The 13,994-nt window shown below is 31.5% G+C and overlaps 1 protein-coding gene across 2 annotated transcripts; it reads right to left on the bottom strand.

Moving 5' to 3' along the window:
* Positions 1-44: 44 nt before the first annotated feature.
* On the bottom strand, positions 45-3,708 carry LOC144562035 (uncharacterized). Of its 2 annotated transcripts, XM_078311160.1 has the most exons (9): positions 3,512-3,708; positions 2,202-2,805; positions 1,733-1,832; positions 1,432-1,500; positions 1,246-1,354; positions 1,032-1,120; positions 854-915; positions 651-747; positions 45-565 (listed from the first exon to the last, which is right to left on the bottom strand). In XM_078311160.1, exons 2-9 carry the CDS (start codon positions 2,570-2,572, stop codon positions 515-517), a joined length of 948 nt encoding a protein of 315 aa, XP_078167286.1. In that variant the 5' UTR covers positions 2,573-2,805; positions 3,512-3,708; the 3' UTR covers positions 45-514. The 2 variants fall into 2 exon arrangements, with proteins under 2 accessions (XP_078167286.1, XP_078167285.1); XM_078311159.1 differs by lacking the exon at positions 3,512-3,708 and having other exon boundaries at positions 1,432-1,542; positions 2,202-2,709.
* Between the last annotated feature and the right edge of the window lie 10,286 nt (positions 3,709-13,994).

The following is a 13,994-nucleotide window of genomic DNA, read 5'->3' as shown; positions in this document are numbered from 1 at the left end:
AAGGAACAATAGGAGTGATTGCTCTTATCACTGGAACAAGGGGCTGTTTCAATTCTCTATAATTTCAGTTAGCTATTATAATAGAATTTTTGTCTTCTACCTCATACAACTTTGCTATGCATAAAAGCTTTAACTAACACTTAAGAAAAAAGAGAAAAAACAAATGCAAAAGACTACTTAAACTCCATTAACAAAAAGTACCCAACAACCCAATCACCCCACCCCCTTAAAATGGAGAATAAAGTTAAGGTAAACAAGAAAGGCTGCACTCGCATATACAAACCTACATGGCTTGATCACTTTTTTAAGGCAAAACTGAAAGGTTCTGTCATAATACTAGCTAGCTAGCATGAAATGGAACAAAAGCCTCATATATTGCTTCCACCTTGAATCTTCAAGAGCACACTTCATGGTCGGTATCAGTAGTGCTCAGTGACTGAAGTGTCAACTTCTCTTTCCAATTAACTATTCTAGAAAATATTTTGCAAAAATAGAGACATTGTTGATCCCTAGCTCACCAACCTCGCGGCTCTTCATTTAATTGATTAGTTCTTGAAGCATTCACCTTCACGTTTAAAAGAATAATAAAGTTAAATGCTGAGTAAATACATCGTTTAAATAGGGGCATTTTGGGATAGATAGAGAATTACCAGGTTAACATTGGGTAGTATATAGCTAGCAAGTTGATCGTTCGGTGAGATGGGTATATCAGGCATGTTGCTCATGGCTCCTGGCATCTGATTCATGCTGCAAAAAAAAAAAAAAATTAATAATAAAAAAAATCAAATGAAATGATCATGGAAATTATATACATGCTTGAATTAGCAATAAAGGATTAAGGATAGTGATTTACATTTGTAGCATCATACTGATGTTTCGACGAGTGCAATTAAAGAGCTCAGCGTTATTCTGGGTCTGGACAAGTATGACAAACACAAGAAATCATGAATAAACAAAAATTAAAACAAACAAAAAATAAAAGCACAGGCGTGCACACATAAGTGATGAAAACACTTCCGAAATCTGCATACCTGAGATGTTGCAATATTGTTGGCAATCTGAGAAAGAAGCTGATTGTTTTCTTCTAGTACTTGTCTCATCGCACGGTCAATTTGAGAGTCTACAATAAAAAAAATAGCTCGATGTTTAATTTCTCCTAAATATGGTGTGCTCTGAGAACAACAGGGGAATATATGTAGATCACAGAAGTAGAAAGTAAACTGAGATCAATAAAGACCTACCAACCTCCACATGAAATTTGATTTGTGTAGTTTATGTTATTCTGAATATAAGACTGAGAAGCCACATTTTCAGGATAGTTCATGGCCCACAAGGTCGACTCTACCACCATGTCCTAATAAAAATAAATAAAAATTATTTTGAGAATATAATTCCGAAAAGACATAAATTGTACCAGTTTAGAAAGTTTACCTTGGTACCTTTCATCTTTCTCCCTGGACTGTACTGTTCGGGCTTCCGTCTCTTTGCACTTTCCCTTCTCTGTAAAAGTAGAGGTATTAGTTTTGGTAAGGTGCATACCACCTGAGCAAAATATCAATAATATTAACATATTCTTATACAACTACTGGTTAGCTGCCAGCATTTACTGTCTGAAATCCTATCATTTCAATATGACCACAAGATTATATGTACTAACTTTTAACTATAGTAGTAATGATTCATTACCAGTATGTCCAGACCAGTACTGAGATGGAGAATAAGGATAACTTACCATCATCCATTTGCATCTCATGGCTACGTCCCGTACTGTTTTTTCAGGAAGCCGAGCTGCTATCTTTATGTACTTCATTATACTATCATCATATCCATGCCTATAAAATAAATGATAGATAAATATTTCACTTATGGTTAAGTTCAGTACAAGTACCAGCAAACAGGGTAGCAACATGCTATTTAGTTGGTGTTTGATTTCTTGTTCGAAGTATCTGCATTATTTAATTTGGTCATAATGGTTTGAATCAACTTTATTGTATAGTTGGGTTCTTATTCTAATGTTTGTTATTCCTTGTTTTGTGTGTTAGATGAGCGAAACGAGAATAAAGTTGGCAAATTCCAAGTGGAATTGCTTTGTACCTTATTCTTCTCAGGCCACAACTGTGGAATAATATTGTAATAATCACTATAAACTAATAAGAATAATAATTTAAAATCAAAGCTAAGTAAAATAATGTTTGAATTACCTTGCAAGTCCATCTCTTAACACAGCCAATTCTTGTGGTGACCAATCGACTGATATAGAGGATCCATATTTCAGATTTGCTTGGTCAACAACTAACCCGGGAGAATTACTCATGTCACTGGAACACATCATGCTACTTGTACCAATCATATTACTGTTCATCGGTACAACCAGGGAACAGCTTGCATTCAGAGTTGCTGGTACACCCCCAACCCTACTAGTCGATGCCTCCATGCTTGTGTTTGTTGTTACTGGTACCATCCCTAAACTGGTATTATTAACCATACCAGTCTGAAACGAAACCACATTCTGATTGCAAAATGATGAAGGAAATAACCCATAATTTAGGTTTTGCTCTGATGCCATTTGCATTAATTAACACTCAAACAATTCAAATTTCTCCAGAATACCAAAAAATCTTCTTTTGGTCTATGGTCTAAGAAGATATATCAAATTTTTGGAAAGATTCTCTTCAATTTGTGGCACTGAATATAGTGGCAAGTGCGCATAAATATAGATGGACTATATCAAATTTGAGAAATTTTGACTCTACTTCAACAACCAATCTTATATCAGTGGTGCAAAGAGGCTTCTCGGACAAGTATCTACAAAGAAGAAAAAAAAGTGATATTTCATCAATTGAAGCAATTGTTGCAACCACTTCAAGCAATTAAAGCACTCAAGTAAAATTAAGAAAAAAAATTCCTAATTAAAGTAAAAACCTCCTAATATAAAGGAACTGGAATATTTAAATTATGCATATCCTAAATTCAGAAAAAAAACACACACACACACACACACAAAAATCTCTTAAAGATGACACCTTAGAACATGAATTTACATTGAAATACATCATATTTAACGAGCACTAAAGGGATATTTTTTTCCTAGCAAAAACCTAATTCAAATTCTCCAAAATACGGGATATAATGTGAAATTGCATGGGCTTCAAAGAATTAACCCAAGCAAAAATTTGAAGAAAATTACATGCAATAAGAATAGTAACTCGAACTCGATGATATGAAATTATGAAGGAGAACCTCATGAGTCAATCCTAGTTATGTATAGATAGAGAGAAAGAGAGAGAGAAGAGGCTTTCCACGAGGCAATCATTAGATTCGTCTCACTCTGTACCTTTTGTTGCTTATTTTCTTGAACCCACTTGAGTTCTCAATTTCTCATGGTGCAAACAATCAAGGAAACCACTAAAAGCCAATTCTTGCAACTCTCAAACAAAAAGAAAATCGAAGATTTTACCAAAGTTCCCAAAATTTCACACATCTGAATAGAGAGAAGAGGTATACACCGTACCTGGCACTGAACGTACGCCTGATGAGTAAGAGAAAGAGAGGAGAGAGAGAGAGATAAAGTGATCAGACTCCAATATGGCAATTTAAGAATCTATCCTCTGTTTTTCTCTCTCAATTTTGGGTTTTGTATGGTGAAAGCACTAGAGCTCCTATGGAGCCGACTCGGCTTTGTCTTCTCCAATGGGAAGGCTTGGAAAGGGAAAGGTACCTGGACCCCTCTACATATATATATAGAGGCAGCCAAAATTGGTACAGTATTTGGTACCAAAAGGAAGAGAGAGAAAGAGATATCTCTCATGGAATTCAGAGAAACACCAGTTTAGACTGCGACAATCCCAACTTCAGAAATTGGTATTTTATGAGGACGATTGCACTTATTATAGTTATATTATTATTATTATTCTTTCTTCAATTTATTTCTTTTTAGAATTGATATAGCCTTACAGTTAAACACCCAAAGTTCATACACAAAATTGGTTCTTTTAGTTTTAATACAAAAAATTCATTGAATTATAATTTATATTGCTATTTTACTGGAAATTCAAATATTATGATAAAAATGGAATGTAGTTGTTTTCTATATTAATACATATTATTTTTACAATTGCAAAGGTGTTGATGAATTTATATTTATACGGAGATTTAGTGAGAGATTTGTATGAGAATTTTTTTATAAACCGACACGTAACGGTCTTGAATGATTTACAACACATCCATGCAAAGAACAAGTGTCAAGTATTCATGGCCACGTATAGTGGTGGTTGCGTGAAAGGTTCACAGCTAGTCTCAAATACTTAATTCATCATTTTCTGCATGCGCATATATATAAGCAAAGTGACGTATATTGTGTGCAGAGTAAAGCTAGCGTGTGACATGCTCACCAAGAAAGTTTGGTGAGCATAACTCCAAAAGTATATCGGATCGACGTCAAATGTCAAATCCAAACCGTTGAAATCCATGTACTTCATGAGTGATGCATATACATGCAAAATTTTGAAAGTTTCGAGTTTATTTGCTACACGGTCAAGTGGTCAAAGAAATGAACATTTTATTATAAGTTATTTTATATATTCAATTTTTATTATTTCTTTGACCACTTGACCGTGTAGCAAATAAACTCGAAACTTTCAAAATTTTGCATGTATATGCATCACTCATGAAGTATATGGATTTCAACGGTTTGGATTTGGCATTTGACGTCGATCCGATATACTTTTGGAGTTATGCTCACCAAACTTTCTTGGTGAGCATGTCACACGCTAGCTTTACTCATTGTGTGCATTTGTTATAAGACAATCTCCAAAAATCATTAGAAGATAATTCATTTGAAAAAATATATATATTGAAATATAATTGTACAACATTAGAATATGGATTAATTTGAAAACATAAATGGTATATTAATTTTATAGAATTTACTTGCGTTTTATGAATAATTTTTGTAACTAATGTATATATTTAACTTTGCTATAATTTGATCATGCAAAAAACCACTACAGTATTTTAAGTATGTTTTTAATTTCTTTTTCTTTTTTCATTCGTCTACATATGTGTATCTATCTTATTATAGACTATAATATGACTTTCTATAAACCTAAATGCAGTAAATATTACTTAAGATCATACACAAATGAAGTTGTACTTAAATTTTATAAGTGTATTTGAAAATTTATATTACAGTGGCACACAGTTGTACAAGAATTTGAAATTTCATAAAATAAATCAATAACTTCTATTCTAGTCTTCTAGATCAGATTTTGTAACAATTCATGTGTTGAACAGTAAAAAATTATTATCAAAATTTATTCTATGATCTTAAATTTTAATTGAATTAATGAACTGCATCGACACTCATTATTCATTTTTACAAAAAATATAATTAAATTTAATAAAATCCAATACCAAGTATCAATTGTACCAGCAATACAAATCAAAGGCAACGGAAAGAAAAATACGTAGCTTTCAGCTTTGAAAGGTGCTCCTTTCTGGTGATGCGAATCTTTATAAGCTGCATTAATAGAATATATTGGTCAAATTTGGATCCCATGTGACTCTCTTGCTCAGGGAATTTGTATTCCGAACAAACAGAATATAATAGAGACCAAGTAGTGTGGGATGCCATTCTATTGGTTGCTTCTTCATGGATGTTTTCTGATACAAATATATCTATAATTTAATTTGATCTTATAACAATATAAAGGGGCTTTTTTTATCCGTATAAATTATTAAAACCAGACGTATGAAAATAAAAAGAGTGTATCGTTTCCAACAAATATAAAGATCTGATTTTTTTAGTCTGATTCAAATATTATGGATCGGATTCAATAATTCAGATCCATATTTTTTTTTTAATTTGGATCCGGACTATTCGATTAGAGGAGAATCAAGCTCTGATCCACAAATAATCTCATAAAGGTATATAATATTTGAATATGGATCATTGAGACAAATTCATTTATTTTGCATCTGACTCAATGGGTCAAATCTTTCTGTATTTATTGGAAACGATACACTCTTTCTATTTTTGTACGTCTGGATTTAATAATTTCTATGAATAAAAAATTTCCCAATATAAAACACAACAAATTTCTTTTATTTTGATTCTTAGGAGAGAATATATATTTTTTTTAATTGGAGACAGTATTCATTAATCTTGAATTCGTTTAAAATTTATCATACTACATTATCACATAAGAAATTAGATAATTTGCATTTATTTATTTTGGATTGGATCTCTATTTATTCTTTACTAGTGAATTTACACGTCATAAGACAATATATTTATTTATATATATACAGCCTAATTGGAACTTGTAACCACAAATTTTGAATGAATTTAAACTTCTCTTATATTACAAATAAAAAAAGAACAAAAAGACACAAACTTGAGGTCAACTTCTCAATTAAAAATACAATTATTGCTTTAGTGTGCCATTAGTAGGGTTGATTTAGACTTAAGAGGTATGTACGGATTGTACTCATTGTTTTAAGGGGGGATTTCATGTATACCCCTCAAAAATGTCGAAATTACGAACTTCTCTCTCTCAAATTTATAATATCTGATTTACTTTTTTAAATTTCAAAAACCAACAAATTTACTCAATTTATTATCTTTTCTATTAATACTCATAAAGTACCAATTTTACCCTTTATTAAAAAAAATAAAAAATATATAATATGTGCTTAGAGAAATATTCAGTCTTCTAATTAGTTAATTGTGAAAGTAAATGATTCATTTTTTACTTCATACACACACAAAAACTTATACCACTAGAATTGTTCGGGAATCTCAATTTAAGCTTCCTTAGAGCTCCTAGAGCTTCAAGGAGTCTTAAGCATACCGAATGAGCTCCTTTATCAAGCTTAATGCCACCTCAGTGCTCCTTTTACTCAGCTTTCTTAAACTTGCCAACTTTTTAAGCTATGATTTCACATGGCTTAAGTATTTTACCAAGCTTAAAGTTTTCTTAAGAAGTAACTTTTACAATTTAAGCTTCACAGGGTTGCCGAATAACACCACTGTGTATGTATGATGTATCACAAGAGAAATAAATCATTTGTCCTTGAAAACTGATTAATTAGAAAACTGAACATTTTTTTTACATAACTTACATATTTTTATTTTTATTTTAATAAAGGATAAAATTAAAATTACTTTAAATAGGAAAGACAATAAATTGAATAAATTTGTGAGTTTCTCAATTTTAGAAGGATAAATTGAAAGATGTTGAGCAATTGTTTAAATTGTATTAGAAAGATTTAGAAGGATAGTTTCTAATTTTTTTTTTTTACAATTATTAGAGGAAGTATATGTGAGCAATTGTTTAAATTGTATTAGAAAGATGTTGAAAATTGAAAATTGAGCAATTATTTAAATCAAATTTCATATTTGCTGCAAGTTCTTGGTAATTAGTGAAATCGAAAGAGATATTTAAATCAAATTTCATATTTTCTGCAAGTTCTTGTTAGTCAAACCGAAAGACTCAAAATACAAGTTGTTCATAATTAACTTTTGATTTAATGACAAAGACAATACTTTTTATGTGAGAGATCGCAGGTTCGGAATTCGATTGAATTTTTTTGTTAGATATTATATAGTTAGATGACTTGATCTCCATTTTTAACCCTAAAAGTTATTTAGAGATAATAAAAGCCTTTTTTAGTTTTTCCTGAAACACACTCCAAGAGTCCAAGATTAGATTTTCCTATTAGATCACCATGTCTAAGACAAATAGAGAATGGAAGTCAATTTATTTTATAATTTATATACTTATATATGATTTTTTATACAGTTTAAAATAAAATACTATATATGAATAATGTAAAATTATTTTTCATATTTACATGAAAATTTTATACAATTTGATCTCAATATATGTTTGACTCCATAACTTAAAAGTCTACATTCGCTCTTGACCATGCTAATGAGTTAATGTGTGCTGAAACATTGCTGCATAACTACTCATGGATCGGTTGAATATGTCTAGTAGTTAGTTGTGACAGATAATTTGGGTATCTTAAGGATTTCTAGCAGAGTTTTTAAGTTAATTTTGATGTTAAAATAGTAAGTTAGAATGTACAAAATTCATAGTAATACAAACTGGTCTATTTTTTTCAAAAAAAAAAAAAAAAACACTCAACCGAATTTTTTTTTTTTCCTGCTGTTATGTTATAACACACCATGTAAGTGTGATATCGATATTTTATCTGTTTTGTAGAGTAGAACTAGGGTGCTCTTAAGCTCACCAAAGTGTTTGGTGAGCTTGACTCTAAAACCCATCAAATCAATTTCAAATGACGAATCCGAACCGTTGAAACCCGCCTACCTTACGTGTGATGCGTCTACATGTGAAATTTTTAAACATTCGAATTAGTTTAGTATAAAGTCAAGCGGTCAAAAAACGTTCAAAAAATGAATGCACTAAAATTAATTTATTAACCTTCTAATTTTGACCGATTGACTTTATACTAAACTAATTCAAATGTTTAAAAATTTCACATGTAGACGCATCACACGTAAGGTAGGTGGGTTCTAACAGTTCGGATTCGTCATTTGAAATCGATTTGATGGGTTTTAGAGTCAAGCTCACCAAACACTTTGGTGAGCTTAAGAACACCCTAGTTCTACTCCTGTTTTGTATGTTACAATGCATCTGGGATCTTAAATGCTCCCTCAATCATTGTCTGGTGAGAAATAAATTTTAAGACACTAGTAAAGAGGTTTAATTTGAAGAGACTTGTTGCTATAATTCTATTAAATATGGAGAAAGAATGGATGAGCTCTGTGGTAAGAGTTATGCACAAGAATGATGGATTCATCATATCGTCTAAGATAACAGAAAACTTTTGTTTGGATCTGAATTGTCAGAGGGTGGATTCAAAATTTTCGTCCGGAGACAAAAAAAATTCAAAAAAAATAATGAATTGGATTTAAATAGTTAATTGCAGTGTTCTAAATAGCGGTGCTATAGCGTTTTTGGACCCTAAACGCTAAGCTATGGCATAATAACGCGCTATTTGAGCTACAGACGCTATAGCGGTAATAGCGGTCCGCTATAGCGCATAGCGTGTAGCGCAAATAGCGTCCGCTATGCAATATTTGCTGTTTTTATTTTCAATTTATATGAGCTTTAAATAAAGGCTCAGATTGGATTTTAACTGTAATTTTTTTTTTTGCAATTGACGTACTAAGTTTTATATTAAATTATTAAATATTTATTAAGATAAGGAAGCTACAACGCGCTATGCAACATGAGTTTTTTTTTCAATTTATATGAATTTTAAATAAAGGCTTAGATTGAATTTATTAAGATATTTCTTAAAGTAACAAAATGATACTTACTATGCAGTAGTGAGAAAGAAAAGATATTTTTTTTTGGAAAGCAAGTTCACACATATATTTTTTTTTCTCTCTGTTCTTTCGATTTTGCACTCTAAAATAATATGTATTAATTTATAAGTGAGAACTATTTCTCTTACAGAAGCTCTGTTTTTCAAAATCTATTATAAGAAGAAAAGGCTTTTTCCTTGTTATATGGATAATTGAAATGTCTAAAGATATAAATTATTTGTTTTGTTGTTTTGATAAATCAAGCTTCATATAAATTATATGTATGTAATTATTTTTAAAATTTGCAGATTTCAGAATAACAAAATTATTAATTTATAAATTGTTCAACCAAAATATTTGTGCCTCACCTTTTACCTTCCCAACAACCTCTTTTTTTTCCTCCGATCTTTTCAAATCATGCATACATTCTTACGAGGAGGGCTCAAATGCCCCAATTGTACCCCAACATATCTTTATTTTTAATTTCAAAGTTTAAATAGACAATCCAAACTGTTCAACATGATATCCACGTTAAAATATAATTGGAGACCAAATTTTATATATTTTGAAATATTTTTACTATTTTTTAAGATAGATACAAAATCACTGTTTTTTCAGGAAATTGTGGACCATCTAAAAACAATGATTTTGTATTTTTATAAATAATAATAATAAATTTCAAAATATATAAAATTTGGTCTCTAATCATATTTTAACGTGGATATCATGTTGAACAGTTTGGATCGTCTATTTAAACTTTAAAATTAAAACTAAAACTGTTAAAATATAATTAAAACATAAAGAACTCAAGCATTTGAACCACCCTCTTTTTTTCCTCCGGTCTTTTCAAATGATGCATACATTCTTACATAATTAAAAAATAAGCAACAAATATAAACACTTTAGTAATGAAACGAGCAGATAAGAAACAAGAAAGAAAGACCAAGTAAACGTGACGCGAATGACGCAGCGTTCACGGTTTCGGGTCGTGCCATCCAAAAACCCCACGTGTCAGATAACAAGAGCGCCACGTCATCTCTTTGATTAGATATTGGGTCCGCCAGCTCAGCACGCGTAATGCGAAAAAGACGTTTCGTGGGCTGATTGTTTTCCCGTGGCGGCAACTGGTGTTGGTATGAATTTTTATCCAAAGGGCTTTGGACAAAGGCTTATCCAATCAGGATTTAGACCGTACGATCAGCATCAAGATTCGGGTGTATCATACTTCTTTATTGTTACACTAATTGTAACGCTGATCGGATGATTAAGGTTGGACAATGGATAGAATTTGTCCAAAGCACTTTGGATGAAATCTGATCATTTTTGTTAGTGTGAGGATTGTGCTTTGCATGACGTGAATGGGTCTGACCATCTGACTTCTGAGTAAGGTGACACGTGTGTGGGGTGCGTTGCCGAGAGAGAGAGAGAGCACCATAAAAAAATTTAAAAAAAAGACAAAAACATTGTTGATGCCGACAGGTACTTGTTTTCCGCTAGAATTTGATGAATTATATTTTAGGGTAAATTTCGTCTTAGGGTCACTAAACTTTATTATTTGCCACGAATTGGTCACTCAAGTTTGATTTGTTCTTTTTTAGTCACTCAACTTTGTTATTTGTTCTAATCAAGTCCTTCTATACTTTTCTATCCAAAATTTTAACGGAATATGTCTATTCCGTTAGTATTTTGGATGGAATATGCTCATTATGTTAATATTTTGAATGAAATGAGTATATTCAGTTAATATTTTGGACGGAATGGGAATATTCCGTTAAAATTTTGGATGTAAAAGTATAGAGGGACTTGATTGAGACAAATAACAAAGTTGGGTGACTAAAAATGGACAAATCAAACTTGAATAACCAATTTCGTGACAAGTAACAAAGTCTAGTGACACATCCAGCGAAATTTATCCTGTATTTTATCAAAATTTAGGGTAATGATATTACCAAAAATTGTTTGGTTTTATGCACCCATCATTAGTCGATTCTTTTTAATATAATTAAACAAAATCTTTCAAGTGAAAAGAGTAGTGTTTAATTCTTTTTATAAAAACAGCTCCCACTGACATCTTATTTGGATGGAGAGTAGAGGAAGGAAGGGAATAGAAAGAAAAAAAAATCGTTGAATCGTGTTTGGTTGACAAAATTATATCAGAGATAAAGGATATGGGAGGTAAAAGGTTTAACCTTGTATTATTGTAATCAATAGAATAAGTTTTTTTTCCCAGTTTGAGATGTAACAGGTGGAAAGAAATTTTGTTGAAAATATTTTTTAAAAAAAATAACACAAATCTCTAACTCTATATCTTACCTATATAAGTCTCATACAAGTTTTTTGTCACAATTTTATAACAGTCACTGAATTTCTTATTAACCTTCTAAATTTTAATCAACCAAACAAGAAATAAGAAGGAAATGAAAGTTAAATTTATTTTTCCTCATTAATCATCCAAACATGAAGAGATTAAATATGTTAATATTACTTTTTATTCCATTACATTTCCTTCTATTCTTCACTTCCCCTTCCTTCCTCTACTCTCCATCCAAATAGGGTGTGAGAGGTGAGCTTTTGTCCACTGAATCGTGGTTCGATGGACCTCTCTTTAGAACAGTGATAAGCATAAATTATATACACATTTAATTTAGTTTTTATCATAAAATAACTCCAAATATCTTATATTTGAATATAAAGTGAATAGAATACACCTAGAATTAAGTTAGTGTGTTTGCTTGGCTTTAGACTGCAGGAAAAGACGAAAAATGAAGAAAAAGGCTACCAGTGCGAACGCACTCCTGCCAGTGCGAACCCACTCAACACTTAGACGAATTTCCAACATCTCAGCACTTCACAGAAAAAAGTCCGAGTCTAATGCGTCCGCACTCACAGCCATTGCGAGTCAACCCATCCGCACTAAGTACTTAGCCGATTTTTGCAAGTTTCAGATTCTTCAGGAAAATAGAAGAGTTCAAGGACAGTGCGGACGAACTCAGAGAAATACGCAGAATTTTCAGAAAGTTAAATAAGGAAAGTTGGATCCAGTGCGGATCTTCCACCCGCACTCACCACCAGTGCGAACGCACTGGACCTGTAGACAGCCAAAAATACACGTTTTCTATTTCTGGCTCACCGGACGTGTTTTAAGAGCCAAATTTAGACATAAGAGTCTGGAAAACAATGCAAAGATAGGATCCACTAACCCCACATTCTAGCCTCTAAATTAGGCATGGTCTTTGGTTATAAATGAGGGTTTTCATTTCCATTCAAGGCATCATTCTCATCTCTCTCATCACCCCTTGGTGCATGTCTATTTTCATAAAATACAACAGAAAATATGCAGAAATTCTCAAAGTTTCGGAGTCTTTTCAAGGAAGGAGAAGAAGAAGATCTGACCAAGATTTCGGCAAGATTGAGGTTTTTGATTTGATAAAGGGTGTAATCATTTCTTTATTTCATTTCTTCTTATTTTTGCCAAACTTTATAATAGATCTCTCCAAGTGTTTAATTTTATCTTATTCGGTTATTTATTTTTATTATGATTATTTTATGGGATTTGATTGTTAATTTATGTGATTTATCATTCGTGTTAATTACATAGTTAGTACTTGAAATCGATGTAGTCCCGCTTTAGATTCAAAAGAACAAAAATAGTTAGGATGAGAGGAGAGTACCAAATTATGAACACAAATACCCTAGGTTTGGATTAGGATCTAACCAATTTGTAATCTAAGTTGGAACTACAGAAATTAAGGTTAGGGATTTGGTGAAGGATGTAACTGTGAAATCAACCCCTAATTAGGACACCTAGATTGATTAAGTATTGATATGTATTTTGTGTGCACGAGATTGTTAAATATCCCTTGAGGATGGTAACAACCCTAAAAACAGAGGAACATTAACCCACCGCACCAAAATATTTGTATCGATAATTAGTCGAAATAGGCTAACAAGAACTTATGGTCTAGATAGCTAGGGTGAAAGACCTAACCGTGAAGCCCAAATTACTTAGGCACGTTATTAATTCATGAAAGTGATCCTTAATGACATATTAGGTTAGAAACCTCATCAAATTATACATGAATTTAAATAATACCGAATAAATAGAATTAGCAAGGGATTGTAGACCGAATGCCTCTAGATCTCCTCAACTTGAAAGCAAACTAATATTTCTTTTCTTTATTTTATTTTGATTTATTATTTAAAACTCCTTTCTTCATGTATGAAATTCAAATTTAGGATTGATAGAACAAAACCCCCCATTTCTACTTTATTGTACTTTACTTTTCTTATTGATCTAAAATTTATTATTAAAGTTTAAGCTAAGTATCTAAACATACTCCCTATGGTTCGACACCCTAAGTACTACATTAATCGGTTGTGCGCTTGCAACAAACATTTCTTTGGGTATTAAAGGTAATAAATTTAAAGGCAAAAAGAGTATACATAAAGCACAATTATGTATCTCCAAAATACTCATCAAACAAACTATAAGTACAACACGATTAGTCACATCAAAATTCCTTTACTAAATAGTTATTGTGGTGGACTCCCATTTTCGTCAATTTCGGGTAATATAAACCCTAAAATAAGCTCTAAAAGAAAACTACATATGTAAGTAAACCCTAAATTAAGCCCTACAAATATACTACAATTA

Source organism: Carex rostrata, chromosome 11 (genome assembly GCF_964058835.1).
Source record: "Carex rostrata chromosome 11, lpCarRost1.2, whole genome shotgun sequence".
In the NCBI taxonomy this organism is placed as follows: domain Eukaryota; kingdom Viridiplantae; phylum Streptophyta; class Magnoliopsida; order Poales; family Cyperaceae; genus Carex; species Carex rostrata.
Note: the sequence above shows the minus strand (reverse complement) of the source record. Positions and strands in the feature narration are given on the sequence as shown.